Below are 15,360 nucleotides of genomic sequence, written 5' to 3'. Positions count from 1 at the left end.
CGACAATCGGCCTTATGGAAATCACAGCAGAGTGATCACACCTCTGCTTGGCTAAGGGCAGTCCCTATTTTGGGGTTGGGTCAGACGATGAACGCAAAGACTTACCGATGTGTGTTGTGCTACCGGTTAGGTATTCCATTGTTCTCTATCTCGACGGCATGCTCTGCCTGTTCAAGGGTTTTTACTGGGGATATTTTCGGGGATCACGCGGTGTCTTGTGCTGGTATGGTGGGTATTAAGCATCGACATAATATTGTCCGGGATTCCCTTGTTGATGTTTGTTATCGATCTGGGATTTCAGCGAGAAAGGAGGTTGACATTGGGTTGTCTGGAGGGAACGACAGGGCCCTCAGACCTGCAGATGTGTTACTTTATTCCTGGGATTGTGGTCGTGATGTTTGTGTTGACTTGACAGGATCTTCTCCTTTGACACAGTCTGGGCTTTCTGACTTTGTCCCTGGACGTGCTGTGATTGATGCGGCTCGTCGGAAGCGGGTCAAGTACGAATCTAGTTGTCTGGCGATTGGTTATGGTTTCATTCCTTTCTCATTTTCTTCCCTTGGGGAATTAGAGAAGGAGGCTGTTTCTTTGCTAAAGCGGGTTCAGAAGAGTTCGATGACGCAAGATATTGGTGCCGGTGCTGCTGCTCATATTTTTACTAGGATAGGTTTTGCTATTGCTAGAGGTGTGGGGGCCCAGATTGTCTCTAGGCTTCCCACTAATTTTTTGTAAGTTTTAAAACTTTTAAGTTTATTATAATAATAATAATAATAATAATAAAAAAAAAAAAAAAAAATAATAATAATAATAATAATAATAATAATAATAATAATAATAATAATAATAATAATAATAATAAATTTCAAAGTACTTGCATTTATACGAAATTTGACCCCATTTCATTAGTTCCCTTATCTTCGAGCTAGCCTTTTCTTCTACCTCCTTAACTACCTTCTTCTACACAATCCCATAACATCGTACGCTCTGTCTCTGACCTGTCATGTTTGTATATATGTATTTGTATATATATACATATACTTGTGCTAATACTAATCTTTTAATTGTTGCTCTAATACTAATTTGTACACGTTTCTCTTGGTCTTAATTGCTACTGGAGCTGATAAAAACAACGAAGTTGTTGATAACTACACCTAAAATATGCATTTTTGTGTTGAAATATTGGTAAATGATTTATTTGTTTTGGTGTCATTGCTATGCACACCACCTGTTTGTAAAAATGTCTGGCCCAGTTTCTCTATCTTGCATACTTAAATTGTTTACATGTATGTACACAGTTCGTTAGAGTTGTTTATTTTCTCACTTATAAAGTATTTCTTTATAATAAATAATAAATATGCAACTATGTGATCACTTATCAAGATTAAAGACACCAAACACATATAATTTTTCTCCATAGGGAGATGTAATCTATGTTTTTCATGATGGGTAGTTTGGGGTTAGCTATTAAACTCTCTTATGTAAGGGAAAGTTTGGATTGTTAGGGATCTGCTCTGCTTCTTACCCCTTAAGAGTGCGAGAGGCTACAATGTGCTGCTTTTTAAACTATTTGAAAGGCGATATTTTGATAATTTGATGTATGTGGGCACACCATTACCATTACCATCACCATCATCTTTTTAGAAACTAAGAATCGATAGATTGTAGCATTGTATGGTACTAAAAAAGGTAGAAGGTTTTCCCTATTCAGGCTACCCGGAGGGCGAGTAATCCGACCTCATACTCTGATGTACACAGCCCAGCAGGATTACACCCTGGCTGTTTCCAACCCATCCCTGGCCACCACCACTAGATATTCGTCCTAGACGGGATTCGAACAATCGAACCTGAGACCTCTTGCAAGGAACTCAGGGCCCCAACCACTGGGCTATATGGTTTATGTTGAAATTGAGTTCCAGTTAGGTTTATGTTGTAGTCTATAATAGGTAATCTCATAACTGAATATATTTGATGTTTCTGTTTTTTTCTTTTTTCTTTTTTTTAATGTTCAATTCATTGTCTTTCAAATAGTTGCATACAATATAATTGATTAGACGCATATTTGTTATAAATGTTTTGTTCATGCGGACTTCTTTCATTGGCTTCTTTATATTTTGCATAGATAACCATTAGAATTCCATAGCATCATTTATAGGTAATAAGAAACTAATTCTTATGGTCTGGTTATGTTTTGCTTAAAACTGAATTTCAAAGTGCATCCTTGATTTTTCTTTTTAATATCTTTATCATATCCTTTAAAAGGAATACAATTTTCTTCTGTACAATGACTTGGTGAACACATTGAAATTGTTCTTGTGAAACCTGAAGTGCGAATTATTTTTAGTGTAATTTCAGCAAATACATGGTCAAGGATGTTTTTGGTGTAGCTGTGTTATCAAAAAGAGAGGTATGCAATCGTTATGTGAAACTTTCTCGATGTTCAGACCCGAAGTTTCTGTTTCACCAAATCTAGTTACTAAAAAAAGCAGAAAAATATTGCCTAGGAGGTCACTGACTAGATCTTGTAGCCGAATTCCTTCACCTAATGTTTTCGGTTCATGGATGGTTGACACTTGGCTCCCTGGACAACCGTTGATTTCTGCTCGATCTAAAGGTATTATTATGTAATAATAATGTTTCTGTAAACTACAACAGTGGCTAATATCTCTCTGAAAACTCAAATGCTCCCAGTAATTTGACAGATGAAGAGAAAATTTTGGATAACAATGGAAGCGACTTTTTGGTATCAAAACAATTGCTAGGTGATCTGGATTTTGAAGATGAATTCGGGTCCGAAGATATCTACGTACCATTTAGCAAAAATTACCAGCCTATCGAGGAACCCTGGCTTGTAGAATCTTGTGATCTTTCTCATTTTGACAGTCAAACATTTTCTTCGGATAATTCAACACATGCAGACAGTTTTTTCAATCATAGAAGCTTAAAGCAACCTAATTTAGTAACAGAATACCCTGTTGAAGAACCGTGGTTATCAGTTGAAGCTGTCAAGAAAAATGTGGCCCCACAACTTGAAGATAAATTAACTGTTGAAAAATTGGAAATTCAGGAAATTTCAAAAAATTTGTTTCTTGATGATGAGGTTAGGGTAGGGGTAGGTTTGCAGGGGACATCTGTTGATACGGTTATATTAATAAACTCGTCTTTATGTACAATGCAGAGGGTTGCTGTATTAGAAGATGAAAATTTGGTTGAATTATTATTGGAACCTATAAAAAATAATGTACAATGTGATAGTGTATATATAGGAGTTATTACAAAACTAGTTCCACATATGGGTGGTGCATTTGTAAACATCGGGCACCCTCGAGCTTCACTAGTTGAAATTAAGAGTTATCTAGAGCCATTTATATTTCCTCCATTTTCACATCACAACAAAGAAGTAAAATCGGTTAATGGTTCATTCCTTGTTGAGATTCTAGAGAATCAAAAGGAGGATAATGAGAGCATACACAAATCGGAAGAAATGGAAATTATTAATGTTAATGATGACCAGGATCAAAATATGCATGATGATTTCGAGGAGCACGATATGGACGATGACTTTGATAGTTCACAAAGTCAAACATTGACTGACGCTATCGTCAGCCTGAAAAATTCAAATGGTGCAGACTATCAACTACAAGATAAGGAAAGTAGCAAAAAAGAAAGTAAGTGGGCCCAAGTTCAGAAAGGCACTAAAATAATTGTACAGGTTGTCAAAGAAGGATTGGGTACCAAAGGTCCTACATTGACTGCATATCCGAAGCTAAGGAGCAGATTTTGGGTATGTCCTGTTATTCTGAATATGCTCACGCTTAGAGTTGACAGTTTAATCCTTTTACATAGACAATGGGTTAGTTTTGCTTATATATTACCTTTTGGGTCAAATGGGTGAATTTAAAATCCAGTTCAGTTAAAATGTGTCAAAAGTGATGAAAGTGTACTTATATGGTCGCAAGCTCTTAAATATGTAAAGAAGTTATATTAGTATCATAAGTGTCGTAGAACTTGGAATTACTCGGTTTTAACAACTCGGGGAGTACTCAATCGAACTACTAGGAAAATCGGTCAAAACTCAGTCAATACTCGGTAAAAAACGGTCAAAGTCAAACTTGGTCAGCATCCTAGTACTCCCTAAAAAGTCCCGACCAAGTACTTTTGCAACCTTGATATTATCTATTGGGTCAAATGGGTGAAATTTAAAACCTTTTTCATAATGGTACAGTTAAAATCAGTCAAAAGTGGACGCAAGTGTACTAGATGGTTAAATATGTAAAAATTTAATAAGAATTAAGATACATTAGAAGGATGCTGGATTCGATATTTATGATGATATTTTGAAATCACGTGCAGGTTTTGTTGACCCGTTGCAATAGAATTGGAGTATCCAAAAAGATATCCGGGGTCGAAAGGACTCGGTTGCGAGTGATAGCAAAAACCTTGCAGCCTCCCGGGTTCGGTCTTACTGTACGAACCGTTGCTGCGGGCCATACTTTGGAAGAACTACAAAAAGACCTTGATGGGTTGCTATCAATGTGGAAAGATATAACTAAACAGGCAACGTCTGCCGCGCTTGCCGCCGATGAGGGTGTCGAAGGTGCAATTCCGGTTTTGTTACATAGGGCGATGGGCCAAACATTGTGTGTTGTTCAGGATTATTTTAATGATATGGTAAAAATGGAATTGTTTTTGTTTTAATATAAGATTAGTTGGATACAATTGTGTATATATAAATGATTCTCTTGGTTATGTTCAGGTGAAGAAAATGGTAGTTGATTCTCCAAGTATATATCACGAGGTAATTGTTTAGTATAGTTATTAATTCCTATTATTACTTGTGGTTATATAATAATTATATATATCTATATAAAATATAGAATATATCTTTATAGAAAGTTGAACATGCATACATAAATGGATTATATCCTTTTATCATCTTTTTAAAGAAAGTCTGCAATATACCTTTATTTTCAACTCCTTTTCACCCTATTATGTACACACGGATAACAAAATTATTGTGAATTTCTTAATTAAGAAGTAGTTAACGGGTTCCACCATTGCATGTTTCTACAAAATCAATGTTTGATTATATATATATATATATATATATATATATATATATATATATATATATATATATATATATATATATATATATATACATATAATGTTATTTTATGTCCTCTGTAAATTACTTTCAGGTTACCAATTATCTTCAGGATATTGCTCCTGATCTCTGCAATCGCGTTGAGTTATACAAAAAAAAGAATCCACTTTTTGATGAGTACAACATCGAGGAAGAACTGAACAACATGTTAAGTAAAAGGTGAGAAGCGTTTAGAACAATAGATTTTCTGATTAAGATTTTCAGATTTTGTGGCTATATAATAATAATACATAATTTGTTGACAAACACAACTTCTCACACAAATAATAGATCACACTTAATGTTGGTTTGGCTTACATGCATAAAAAAAATATCTCAAAACCTAGGAATATGTACAAGCTTAACTCAGAAAATTGAAGTGCAGTTATAACCAGTAGCCATTATTCATACAAACTTGCTTACTTATTTTTTACCTTTAATATATATATAGTAGTTGGAGAAATTTCTGATTCGCAATGTTTCAGCATATGCCTTGTACCACATTGTTTCGTGTATAATTTGTATATGTATATTTTTTTATTTGTCAAGATTCATTTGAATTGAACACACGTTTTGTTATGTAGGGTGTCACTTTCTAATGGAGGATATTTAGTTATTGAACAAACCGAGGCTTTGGTATCCATTGATGTTAATGGAGGCCAATGTATGCTTGGTCACGGGACTTCACAGGATAAAGCCATTCTTGATGTTAATCTTGCAGCTGCTAAACAAGTATGTATCTTTTGTATCCGATATTCATATTCATCCCCAAATTGTAAATTTGTTTGTAAAAAGAATTTTTTTGCAATTGTTTTTGCAATTATCTTTTCGACTGAAAATTCGTTCCCTCAGTATTAATAGTGTTTAATGTTGGTTTTGATTTGATTTCAGATTGCCAGGGAATTACGATTGAGAGATATCGGTGGAATTATCGTAGTCGATTTCATTGACATGTCGGATGATTGTAATCCCTCTTTCCATGTTTCTCTGTGTCTGTGTGTGTGTGTTTGTTCACAAATGATCCTACAAAAAAACTATACTTGGCAAACGGGTCAGGTTTGGTCGGTTGGGTAACGGTTCAAAATGGGTTTGGGTTAAATGGGTCATCGGTCAAACGGGTAAAAATTTTAAACGGGTCTAATTGGGTCGGGTCGGGGTGGGTAATGGGTCGAAACAGGTCATGGGTAAAACGGGTCATATACTTTTACATTTGATTTTTTACATTTATTATATTATTTTAGTTATTATTATTACTTATTTATTATTTATACTTAATTTATAAAAACATACTAATATACATATACATATACATAATAAATGATATAACCATGAATACTTTCATAAATGAAACTTGTTATGGTTGACCCATTTGACCCATTCACAAGACCCAATAGACCTGTTTCTGTTTATTGAGCTTTAAGGTTTGATACCCATTAGACCTGTTTCTTTATATTTTGTATAGGACCCAATAGGTTGAAGGAAAATTCATTGGAACTTTTTTTAAGTTTTGGTTTACATTGTCGGGCCTATTTTTTCTCAAGACCCAATTGACCCGAAAACTTGACCCAATTGACCCAAATTGGAGAGTATGGTCTCAATTGCCAGGTATAAAAAAACCGTGTTTTGTACCAAACATTACATCGCAGTTACGTATTTAAGTATATTCTTTTATGACATTTTTCAGCAAATAAGAGATTGGTGTATGAAGAAGTTAAAAAAGCAGTTGAGAGGGACCGCTCATTAGTAAAAGTTTCTGAACTTTCTAGGCATGGGCTAATGGAGATCACTAGAAAAAGGGTACCAACTGTTGATTGTAGTCTTTTATATTTTTTTTATTATTAATTTTAATTTATGATTTAAAAGCAAGTTATCTGAAGATATAATATAACATTATTAATGTTTTTTGCGACTCTTGACAGGTACGACCTAGTGTAACATTTATGATCAGCGAACCGTGTTCTTGTTGTCATGCTACTGGGAGAGTTGAAGCTCTGGAAACCTCATTTTCTAAAATCGAACGTGAGATTTGTCGATTGCTCGTGAGTAATTTTTCCAACATATGGCATAATTTACCAATCTTTAAACAAACTTATGCGGATAGTCCCTCACATGTCTAAGCTGAGGGACTATCCTTACAAAAAATTGCAAACCACAAGGATTACCTGTGCAAAATATAAGTGTAGGGACTAATTCCGCAAATTTGTACAAACAACAGGGAGTATCCACGTATTTTTTTCAATCTTTATTTAATTATAATATTTAAATATTTGATATTATTAATAAGGAGTGTTGTTAACCTGGTACACCAATAACACTTAAATTCTCCGGGTTTTTTTTTTTTTTTTCTTTTCTTTTTACTAGATGTTTTAAAGGCACCTGACGATATGCAAGTATAATTATTATTATACTCAATTCAAATGACATATTGTTTATATAATACTGTTTTGATATTGTTTAGGCACGAATGGATAGGCCAGATCCTGGAAAGCCTGAAACATGGCCAAAATTTGTTCTAATGGTTGACCGATATATGGGTACGTACCTCACCTCTGGAAAAAGGACCCGACTAGTGATCCTCACTAGTTCCCTTAGAGTATGGATTTTGCTCAAGGTATGTTCGAGTATACTTTTATACTTAAAAAATATACAACTGTGATCATATATGATCACAACATTATCATGTTCACATCGACATTTTTAAAAAAAAAAAATGTGCGTAAAGATGTTTCTAATGGACCTGTGTATATCAGGTTGCAAGAGGTTTTACTAGGGGAGCATTTGAGCTGAAGCCATTTGCAGATTTCAAGGATCATAATAGAGATAGAGATGAAGATCAAATTAAAAGGCCACCATTGCGGCCACCGAAGCAGGCCGCTAGAGATAATAAGCCTAGACGGAAAGTCACCATTTTTCCCATTAAGAAGTGGAAGACTGGTGGTAAATAAAGAATGGGTTAAATTAGCATTCACTTTTCGGCATATATGAAAGTTTCCAGATGAGAAATGTTTCATTTTTTTCGCTTAACTAAATCTTTAAGATGTTTTTTGTTTTTTTTTTGTTGTTGTTGTTGATAATTTCTAGATAGATTGGCATGTGTTCACCATCCCAACCCATCCAATGGGCCACATGGGTGACGGCCCATGGGAGCATGCGCTAGGTGGCAATACACGGTTTTAGCCCAAGTAAATGTTCAAGGACAATCTGGGACAACTCAGTGTAGGCTTTTTCTTACGAAACTAAGACTTGGAATTAGATTTGTGGCCAGTGAACTTTTTTACAATTAATTATACGTACAAGAGCTTAGAGAACAAAAGGAGGCTTCCTTCTATTTTATAAAACACGTCCATTACCTAAATATACTAATGGTTGCCTAAAGAACAAAAAACCCTCATTTTACTGTTCTTCACTTTGGATGACTAACTTTTTTTTTATTTATTTATTTATTAAAAGATTAGTACCGATCGTACCATGAAGACACATCTAATAGAACTCATGAACCGATCAAAACTATAAATCTTGTTTTCTGAAATATATAGAAGCATAGATTCTAAAGGCTACAGAATAATGGGAAACCGAATCACTGAAGTTTAGGTTTGGAAATGATGTTAGTGGCACCGGGTTGATAGAATTATGAATAGGATGGGATATAATTGAATTGAGACCTATATTTATTGTAGGATAATCTTAATGAACAAGTAACCTATTCATAATAGGCAACTAAATCAAACTAATTATAAGTAAATAATTACTAAATAATATATTTTAGAATATTCTCTAATATGCCCTCTTAGTTTGGTAGAGTGGCGAACGATCAAACTGAATGAGAAATATTGGTGAGACCCAGCAGTCGACGGCTCATTATTGGCTCATTTCCTAATATGCCCCCTTAAGATGGACGACCGTTTGCAGTGGCAGTGACGGTGGTGAACCGGTTTTGGTGGCGATGACTCCAGACCGTTTGCGTGGCAGTAATTGATACATATTCACCTCCTTCAAACCGTAGAACGTCAACTTGGTCTAATATTTTAAGTGTCTGGAAAAATTTGAACAACCTCGATGTTCCTTTTAGGCATTCCTTTAGAAAAAAGGGTTGTTGACGAGAAAAACACCAAGTTTTGGAATGAATTGTGAGTCGGAGACACCATTCTAAAAGACAAGTTGATAGACTTTACCCCCTTGAAACCAATCTTAATGCTACCATCTTTGACCGAGCTACTGGTGGGTGGGGGGGGGGGGGACGGGGTTTTGACATCTTGGTGTTGGTCCCGCAGTGATCAATCCTAGATTAGAGTTTAATCAAGGGTTGAGTGCAATGAGGGGTGGAATGGGGTGTTGATAATGTTTTGGGACCTTATGATCGTCTTTCACTAACATAGAGTGATCAGTCACCATGTCCCGGTCTTGATGGATTTACCTTAGCCAAAGTTATGATAACTCCTCGGGCAAAGTCACGAGTGAATCACAAAGGCTAGAGAAATCGCCCAAAATCAACAACCCAAAATGAGAGGTCAAGCTCCCTATTTATAGGTTTAGAATCTTCGCGGAAACAATGTCTGCGCATTCTTTATTGAACCGCAGTAACTTTGCGGGACATCCTCGCAGTCTTTAATTTATGCAGGTGTCCGCAATGCCTTAATATACTTTGCGCAGTTCTTGTTTATCTACGCAACCTTGACTGCATTTGTCATTGTTTTGCCTTTTTCACTTAAAATATGCATATACATGCCTATGTATATGATCAAGTCCCCCCAGTTTATTGTGCTATATATTTTCGCAGAAAATATAACACAATAAACTCTAAAAGATGTAGTTAAAGATACATTCCAAAAATCCGCAATGAGGATTAGCGCAGTTAATATGTTACCGTTAGACCAAGGCAGAATAACGAACATATTAGCATTCCCGAAGTATTGCCATGCGTTTTATAGCCGTTAGATTGTACCGTTGGCATTCTCAATTAACCTATATATATCATCAAACAATGATTCGAGAAAATTCATATTGCCATCTTTCTTTCTTCTATTTTTGTAACAAATTAACCATCAATTTGAAACTTCCAAATACTTCCAACTAGTTGTTGAACCCTCGCTTCGCGCCGGGGGTTCGGTTTTCAATGTATTTTATTGCGTTTAGTTTGTAAAATTATTTCGTGGCTAAAGAATGATGTCGTTGAAGCGCAACTCGAGTTGAACTAAAAGGTATAACCCGTGAAAGATTTAAATGTTATATTATATTAACAATAAATGTCCATCTCCGCGTTTAGCTATGTAATTATCGACTTTTAAAAATTTAACGCAAAATCAACGTGTATGAAAAGTACCCCAAATATTTAGCGTTTTTTAAAAAGCGTCCGTTTAGCGTATAGTTAGTAACATTGTGTTCTTAAAATTATTTCGAGTTTAACGATGGTGTCGGAAAAATTTAACTCGTTGCGAGCGAGAAGATATAACCCGTTGAATATTTGGGTGGAGTTTATTTAAGATTTTTTATGAAAATGATTATTTGACACTTTACCCCCTGTTTGGGGGGTCGATTTGAATATTTGAAAAAGTGTGGGGATCTTTGTTGGTGTAGTGAAATTTAACTAGAATTAAAAAAAGGTGAAATGACAAAAATGCCCCCAGTTACTATTCACCATTTTTGTCTATTAGATAATATAGTAATTTCCAAATGAAGATTCAAGAAATTGACCAGCAGGAGAACCCAAAAAGCTTTATTGCCAATCGACTAAAGAGCCCGGAATCGAAAATTTCCAAGTCATCAAGCAAAAAGGATGTCATACGAGAGACGGTTGAAGAAGCAGAAAGAAATAAGCTCAAGCTTATTTCACCTGTTCCTTTTCAAAAGAAAAGGACTAGGCAGAGTGCTAAAGAGTTTGTTGAAACCCCGGTGGTTTCAGACTATAGCTCTAAACCAAAAACCAGTAAGTTTGCTTTCGCATATGAATTTTTCCATTGGCAATTTCATGGTGTATTAATGTTTCGCACATTATATGTTTCTATGCTTAGCACTTAAACTGTTTATTGTGCTTTTTTGCAGCAGACCAGTCTAGCAGTCCTGCTGAACCAGGCCAATTGTCCCTCGCCAAATATGAGGACATATTCCGCACTCTGCCAAGTGCGATAAGCTGAGTGAAAATCGATGGTTTTCTTGGGTACTTATGCGTCTCATCATCTGCTGCAATGGAGGAACACCAACAGATGAAACTGGCGATACTGGATGACCTCCGTCATGAGTTCGTGAAACTATCATCCGCAGAAGCACACAACTGCTTTGCGCAAAACTTATACATGGCGTTTAACTTTGCATTTGACATGATTGCTCGGCAAGAGCAATTTTATGATGTTCTGAAGAGCGAAAAGCTCAAATTTGAAGCTGATAATTCCAAATTAGCCCAATCGAAGAAAAAATGTTCCTCCCTTTTCGCAGATCTTCAAGCTGCCAATGAAACTGCGGAAAACTTGAAGAAGCAATTGTCTACCAAGGCAATTGAAAAAAAGAATTTGATAGCGGCTAACGAGGCCATAAAAGAGGAGCTTGTCAAGCTCACCACTGAGCGCGATGAAGCGCTGTCTGCCAAAGCAACTGTAGAATTAAATTTTTTGATGATGCGCCAGCACTTGCCCTTCTTTGGGCAAAAAGTAATGGATTCGAACCCCGTCTCTCAATGCTTTGAGACATACGTTGCTGCACTTCATCAACGTGAACGGGTGAATTTTTTGTCCCGACTCTCTGAAATTTGTGATATACCAGATCCGCTACCGCAAGACTTAGCAGATTTTGTTTGCCCTCCTGAAGAGGCGCAAGATGTTTTTGAACGGGCAAAAGCTAATATAAGCGAAATTCCCATCCCTAAACTTATCGCTATAAGCGAAAATAAAGAAGCAACTGTCGAAGACATCATTAATCTCGACTTAGATAGCGAAGAATAAGGAGGATTTTGTAAGCGCAATTCTAAGCGCATGTTTTATGTAATTAGCGGAGCTATCTCTGCGTCTGATTAATAAAGTTCCCTGTTATGTCAATTGAAATTGTTTATATTTTTATAGTGCTTTGTTTCTTTTGTTTCTTTTCATATTCATAATTTCTAGATTTGCCATTTGCAATTTTGATATTCATTATTGTGCACATAACAAATACTTACTATTGCGAAACAATCTTTTTCGGTATAATTATATACATTATGAATCTTCTAAGTCCGCCAAGGCGATCCTTAGGCAAAAAATGCGTTTAAAATACGCCAAGTGTATTATTGTGAAGCATCTAAGTTGAGCAAATTCAAAAACTTAGGAAGATAATATGCATAAGTTTCGTCATTTCGCTAACACTTATAATATTTTGTGATTCATTGAAGCGGGCTTTTCCATCGAATGATAGGATCAAAAAGAAAGTTGAAATAACTAACACTTAGGTTGCGTTTGATAAAACTGAATGATTTAGCGATGAATGGTTCATAATCTGAATGATTTAAAGGTTCTGAATGAAGTTGCTTCTGAATGAAACAACTTGTTTGATAATTTATTTAAACGAATAATGTGAATGATGTAAAATTAACTTATTAACCTTTGAGATGAATATAAACTACAATATAATTATTTTTTTACAGCTGTTAGGATTACCCAGGTGGACTTAACCACCCACGCGTTCATCTCCTACACAGTTATACCCGCCCCAACTGCGTGCCCAGGAGGAAACCCGCATCAATCTCATACGAGGCATGGACGGTAAAAAAAACCCCCTCCACTTTACCCCCCCCCCCTCTCCCCACGCGACGTGGGAAAGGTGCCATGGGTAGAACTTCATGACAAGGATGAAATTGTGGGATGATATGTAGCCAACGGGGGTAGAACTCTTGACCTCCCCTAAAGAAGGTAGGCTACCAACCGCCGAGTAAGCAACCGTCGAGTAAGTGTTCTTGATATAATTTAAAGAGAATATTACATAAAATTTAAGTCTTTAATGGTTAAGAGATGGTTACAGTTCTGAATGATTCAACAATGAATGCTGAACCATTGATGATGTGCATGATATACATCTTTTACCCTCAAAATTTATATATGATTCAAACACTACAAATAAGCACACACAACTAACGAGCACTTAGAACCCGGTTACTATAGCACTTCAATGTAAGTATTCTTATCAAGTTTGTCCCAAGAGAGCGGTGTAAGTCGAATATTTAAAACTATCAATTGTCCTAGGGTTTGTTTGATCAGGGGGTTTTGATTGATTTTGATTAACAACTAAAACTTGCACAATTAAACAAACTTAAACTTAACGAGTAAACTAGTAGCAAGTAACAAGGAATGAAATATTAAGAACTTAAATCAATTAACTAAGTATTGTTCACTTATCTAATCCTCTCTATGCTTGGATTGCCCCGTTTTACCCAAATTGCTATCGCGCTAGTTGTTGAACTATTAAATGTTTAGCATTACTACCAAACCTTAATCAAATAACACTTTGCGAATTAACATAAGCATTGCATTCTAAGATCAAGTTAAGCATGATTGGTTATTGAGATTATGCTTGGGTTGAAATAACTTAGAACCCTCAACTATGGAAATCACTTAAGATAATCGACACTACTATGTTGACTAAAAGCCAATTGAAACCAACCTAGATCAAGAACACAATCACTTGAAATTCTTAAGCTAGTTGTCTAGATCACTCAAGGTGTTGAAGCACAAATCGATTCACTTCTCAAATCACTAAGAGAGCTACTCAATCTATGTAATCAAAGTAAAGCCTAAAACAAATGCATAGCAATGGATCTTTAGCTAACACAATAACACTTGATCATGTGATTCATTCAAACAACATCATTCAATTGATTTTGGGGCAAACACTTGCATTAGAGATTCATAGATAAGCAAACACAAAAAATTTAGCCAATCATGGCTAAGATTACACTAATAATAAGCATAGAAACATAAACAATCATCATCTTAAAGTTATTACAAGAAATAAGTTCAAAGTAAATGAAGAAAAGTGGAGATTACAACCCAAATTCAAGAAATGGAGATCTAGAGCTAAAACTATGATGAATCTTGAGCTAGCTTCGTTCAATTCACCTTCAAACACCAATGGATGATGAAATTAGGATTTTGTAGGTGAAAATCGAACTTAGAATTGCTGCTCTCTTAAAAATGACATAATCTCATTCCTTTTATAGTGCTGAAAATCTGGGCTGAATCAGCGACAGGAGCGCTACTTTTGGAGTAGGAGCGGCACTTTTGGCATACTTCAGGAGAGGCGCTTTTGCTCAGGAATGCTGCTTTTGACTTCATTCTGGGGCGACTCTTTTGGATGAGGAGCGCCGCTTTTGCTTGGCTAGGAGTGGCGCTTTTGGCAATAAGAACGACGCTTCTAGCTACTGGTGGATAATAGGGCCAAAACGTGCACAAGAACGACGCTTTTCAATTAGGTGCGACGCTTTTGCTCCACAGGAGCAGTGCTCTTATATAAGGAGCGGCGCTTTTGATACTGAATTCTGCACTTGCCATTTTCTTTGCCACTTTTGATCAAGATTTGGTCAATTTTACACCAAATCAAGTCCTTTGCCCCCAAATTACCATTTAGCTCATAAGCATACCAAATAGGCTCCATAATCATCAAAAACCAAGCAAAGTGAGGGAGATATCGCGAGATAAAACATGTATAATTGGAGCGATATCAAACCCCCTACATTTGAACCTTGCTTGTCCTCAAGCAAGAAAATCAACAAAACAAGCTTTGGAGATGGAGAACAAATAGGTGATCAAAGCCAAAGCACAAAGTGATACCTTTCATGAATATGCACTTGATGGCTAGAATGACCTCCAAAAACTTGCACTTGCTTAGGATCAAGCACAAACATCATCTTCTCTTCTTCTTCTACTACTAGCACAAGCTCAATGTAAGCTTCAAACAATCTCTTCAACTAGCATGACTTCAAATCTTCATTCCTCAAACATCAACACAATCACATTTCAAGCCTAAGTCTACCCGAATCAATCATTCCCCGGTCAAAGTCAACTTCATCTCCGAGAAGGTCATCAAACATCAATCACCAAGAATCAAATCTTTACAAACTCAACTTAGACCTCCTTGACCTTGACCAAATATGTAGGATTCATGGGATAGCCATAAACTCATCAAAATATCAATCACATCAAATCTCCAAATCAATCACAATCTACTCAAACCTACCCAATTAGACCCAAGGTGTACTCAAA

General features: G+C 35.9%; 1 protein-coding gene across 5 annotated transcripts; it reads left to right on the top strand.

The window, feature by feature from the left end:
- The first annotated feature begins 895 nt into the window (after positions 1-895).
- LOC139892081 (ribonuclease E/G-like protein, chloroplastic) lies at positions 896-8,167 on the top strand. Of its 5 annotated transcripts, none has more exons than XM_071875117.1 (12): positions 896-977; positions 2,342-2,611; positions 2,700-3,781; positions 4,351-4,668; positions 4,754-4,795; positions 5,217-5,323; positions 5,728-5,875; positions 6,035-6,107; positions 6,828-6,940; positions 7,063-7,182; positions 7,602-7,754; positions 7,894-8,167. In XM_071875117.1, exons 2-12 carry the CDS (start codon positions 2,407-2,409, stop codon positions 8,086-8,088), a joined length of 2,556 nt encoding a protein of 851 aa, XP_071731218.1. In that variant the 5' UTR covers positions 896-977; positions 2,342-2,406; the 3' UTR covers positions 8,089-8,167. The 5 variants fall into 5 exon arrangements, 4 of the variants coding, with proteins under 4 accessions (XP_071731218.1, XP_071731216.1, XP_071731219.1 ...); XM_071875115.1 differs by having other exon boundaries at positions 5,199-5,323; XM_071875116.1 differs by having other exon boundaries at positions 925-977; positions 2,353-2,611; positions 5,199-5,323.
- Positions 8,168-15,360: the final 7,193 nt, after the last annotated feature.

Source organism: Rutidosis leptorrhynchoides, chromosome 2 (assembly GCF_046630445.1).
Source record: "Rutidosis leptorrhynchoides isolate AG116_Rl617_1_P2 chromosome 2, CSIRO_AGI_Rlap_v1, whole genome shotgun sequence".
NCBI lineage: Eukaryota > Viridiplantae > Streptophyta > Magnoliopsida > Asterales > Asteraceae > Rutidosis > Rutidosis leptorrhynchoides.
The sequence above is the reverse complement of the archived record's forward strand: the minus strand, read 5'-3'. Positions and strand labels throughout refer to the sequence as shown.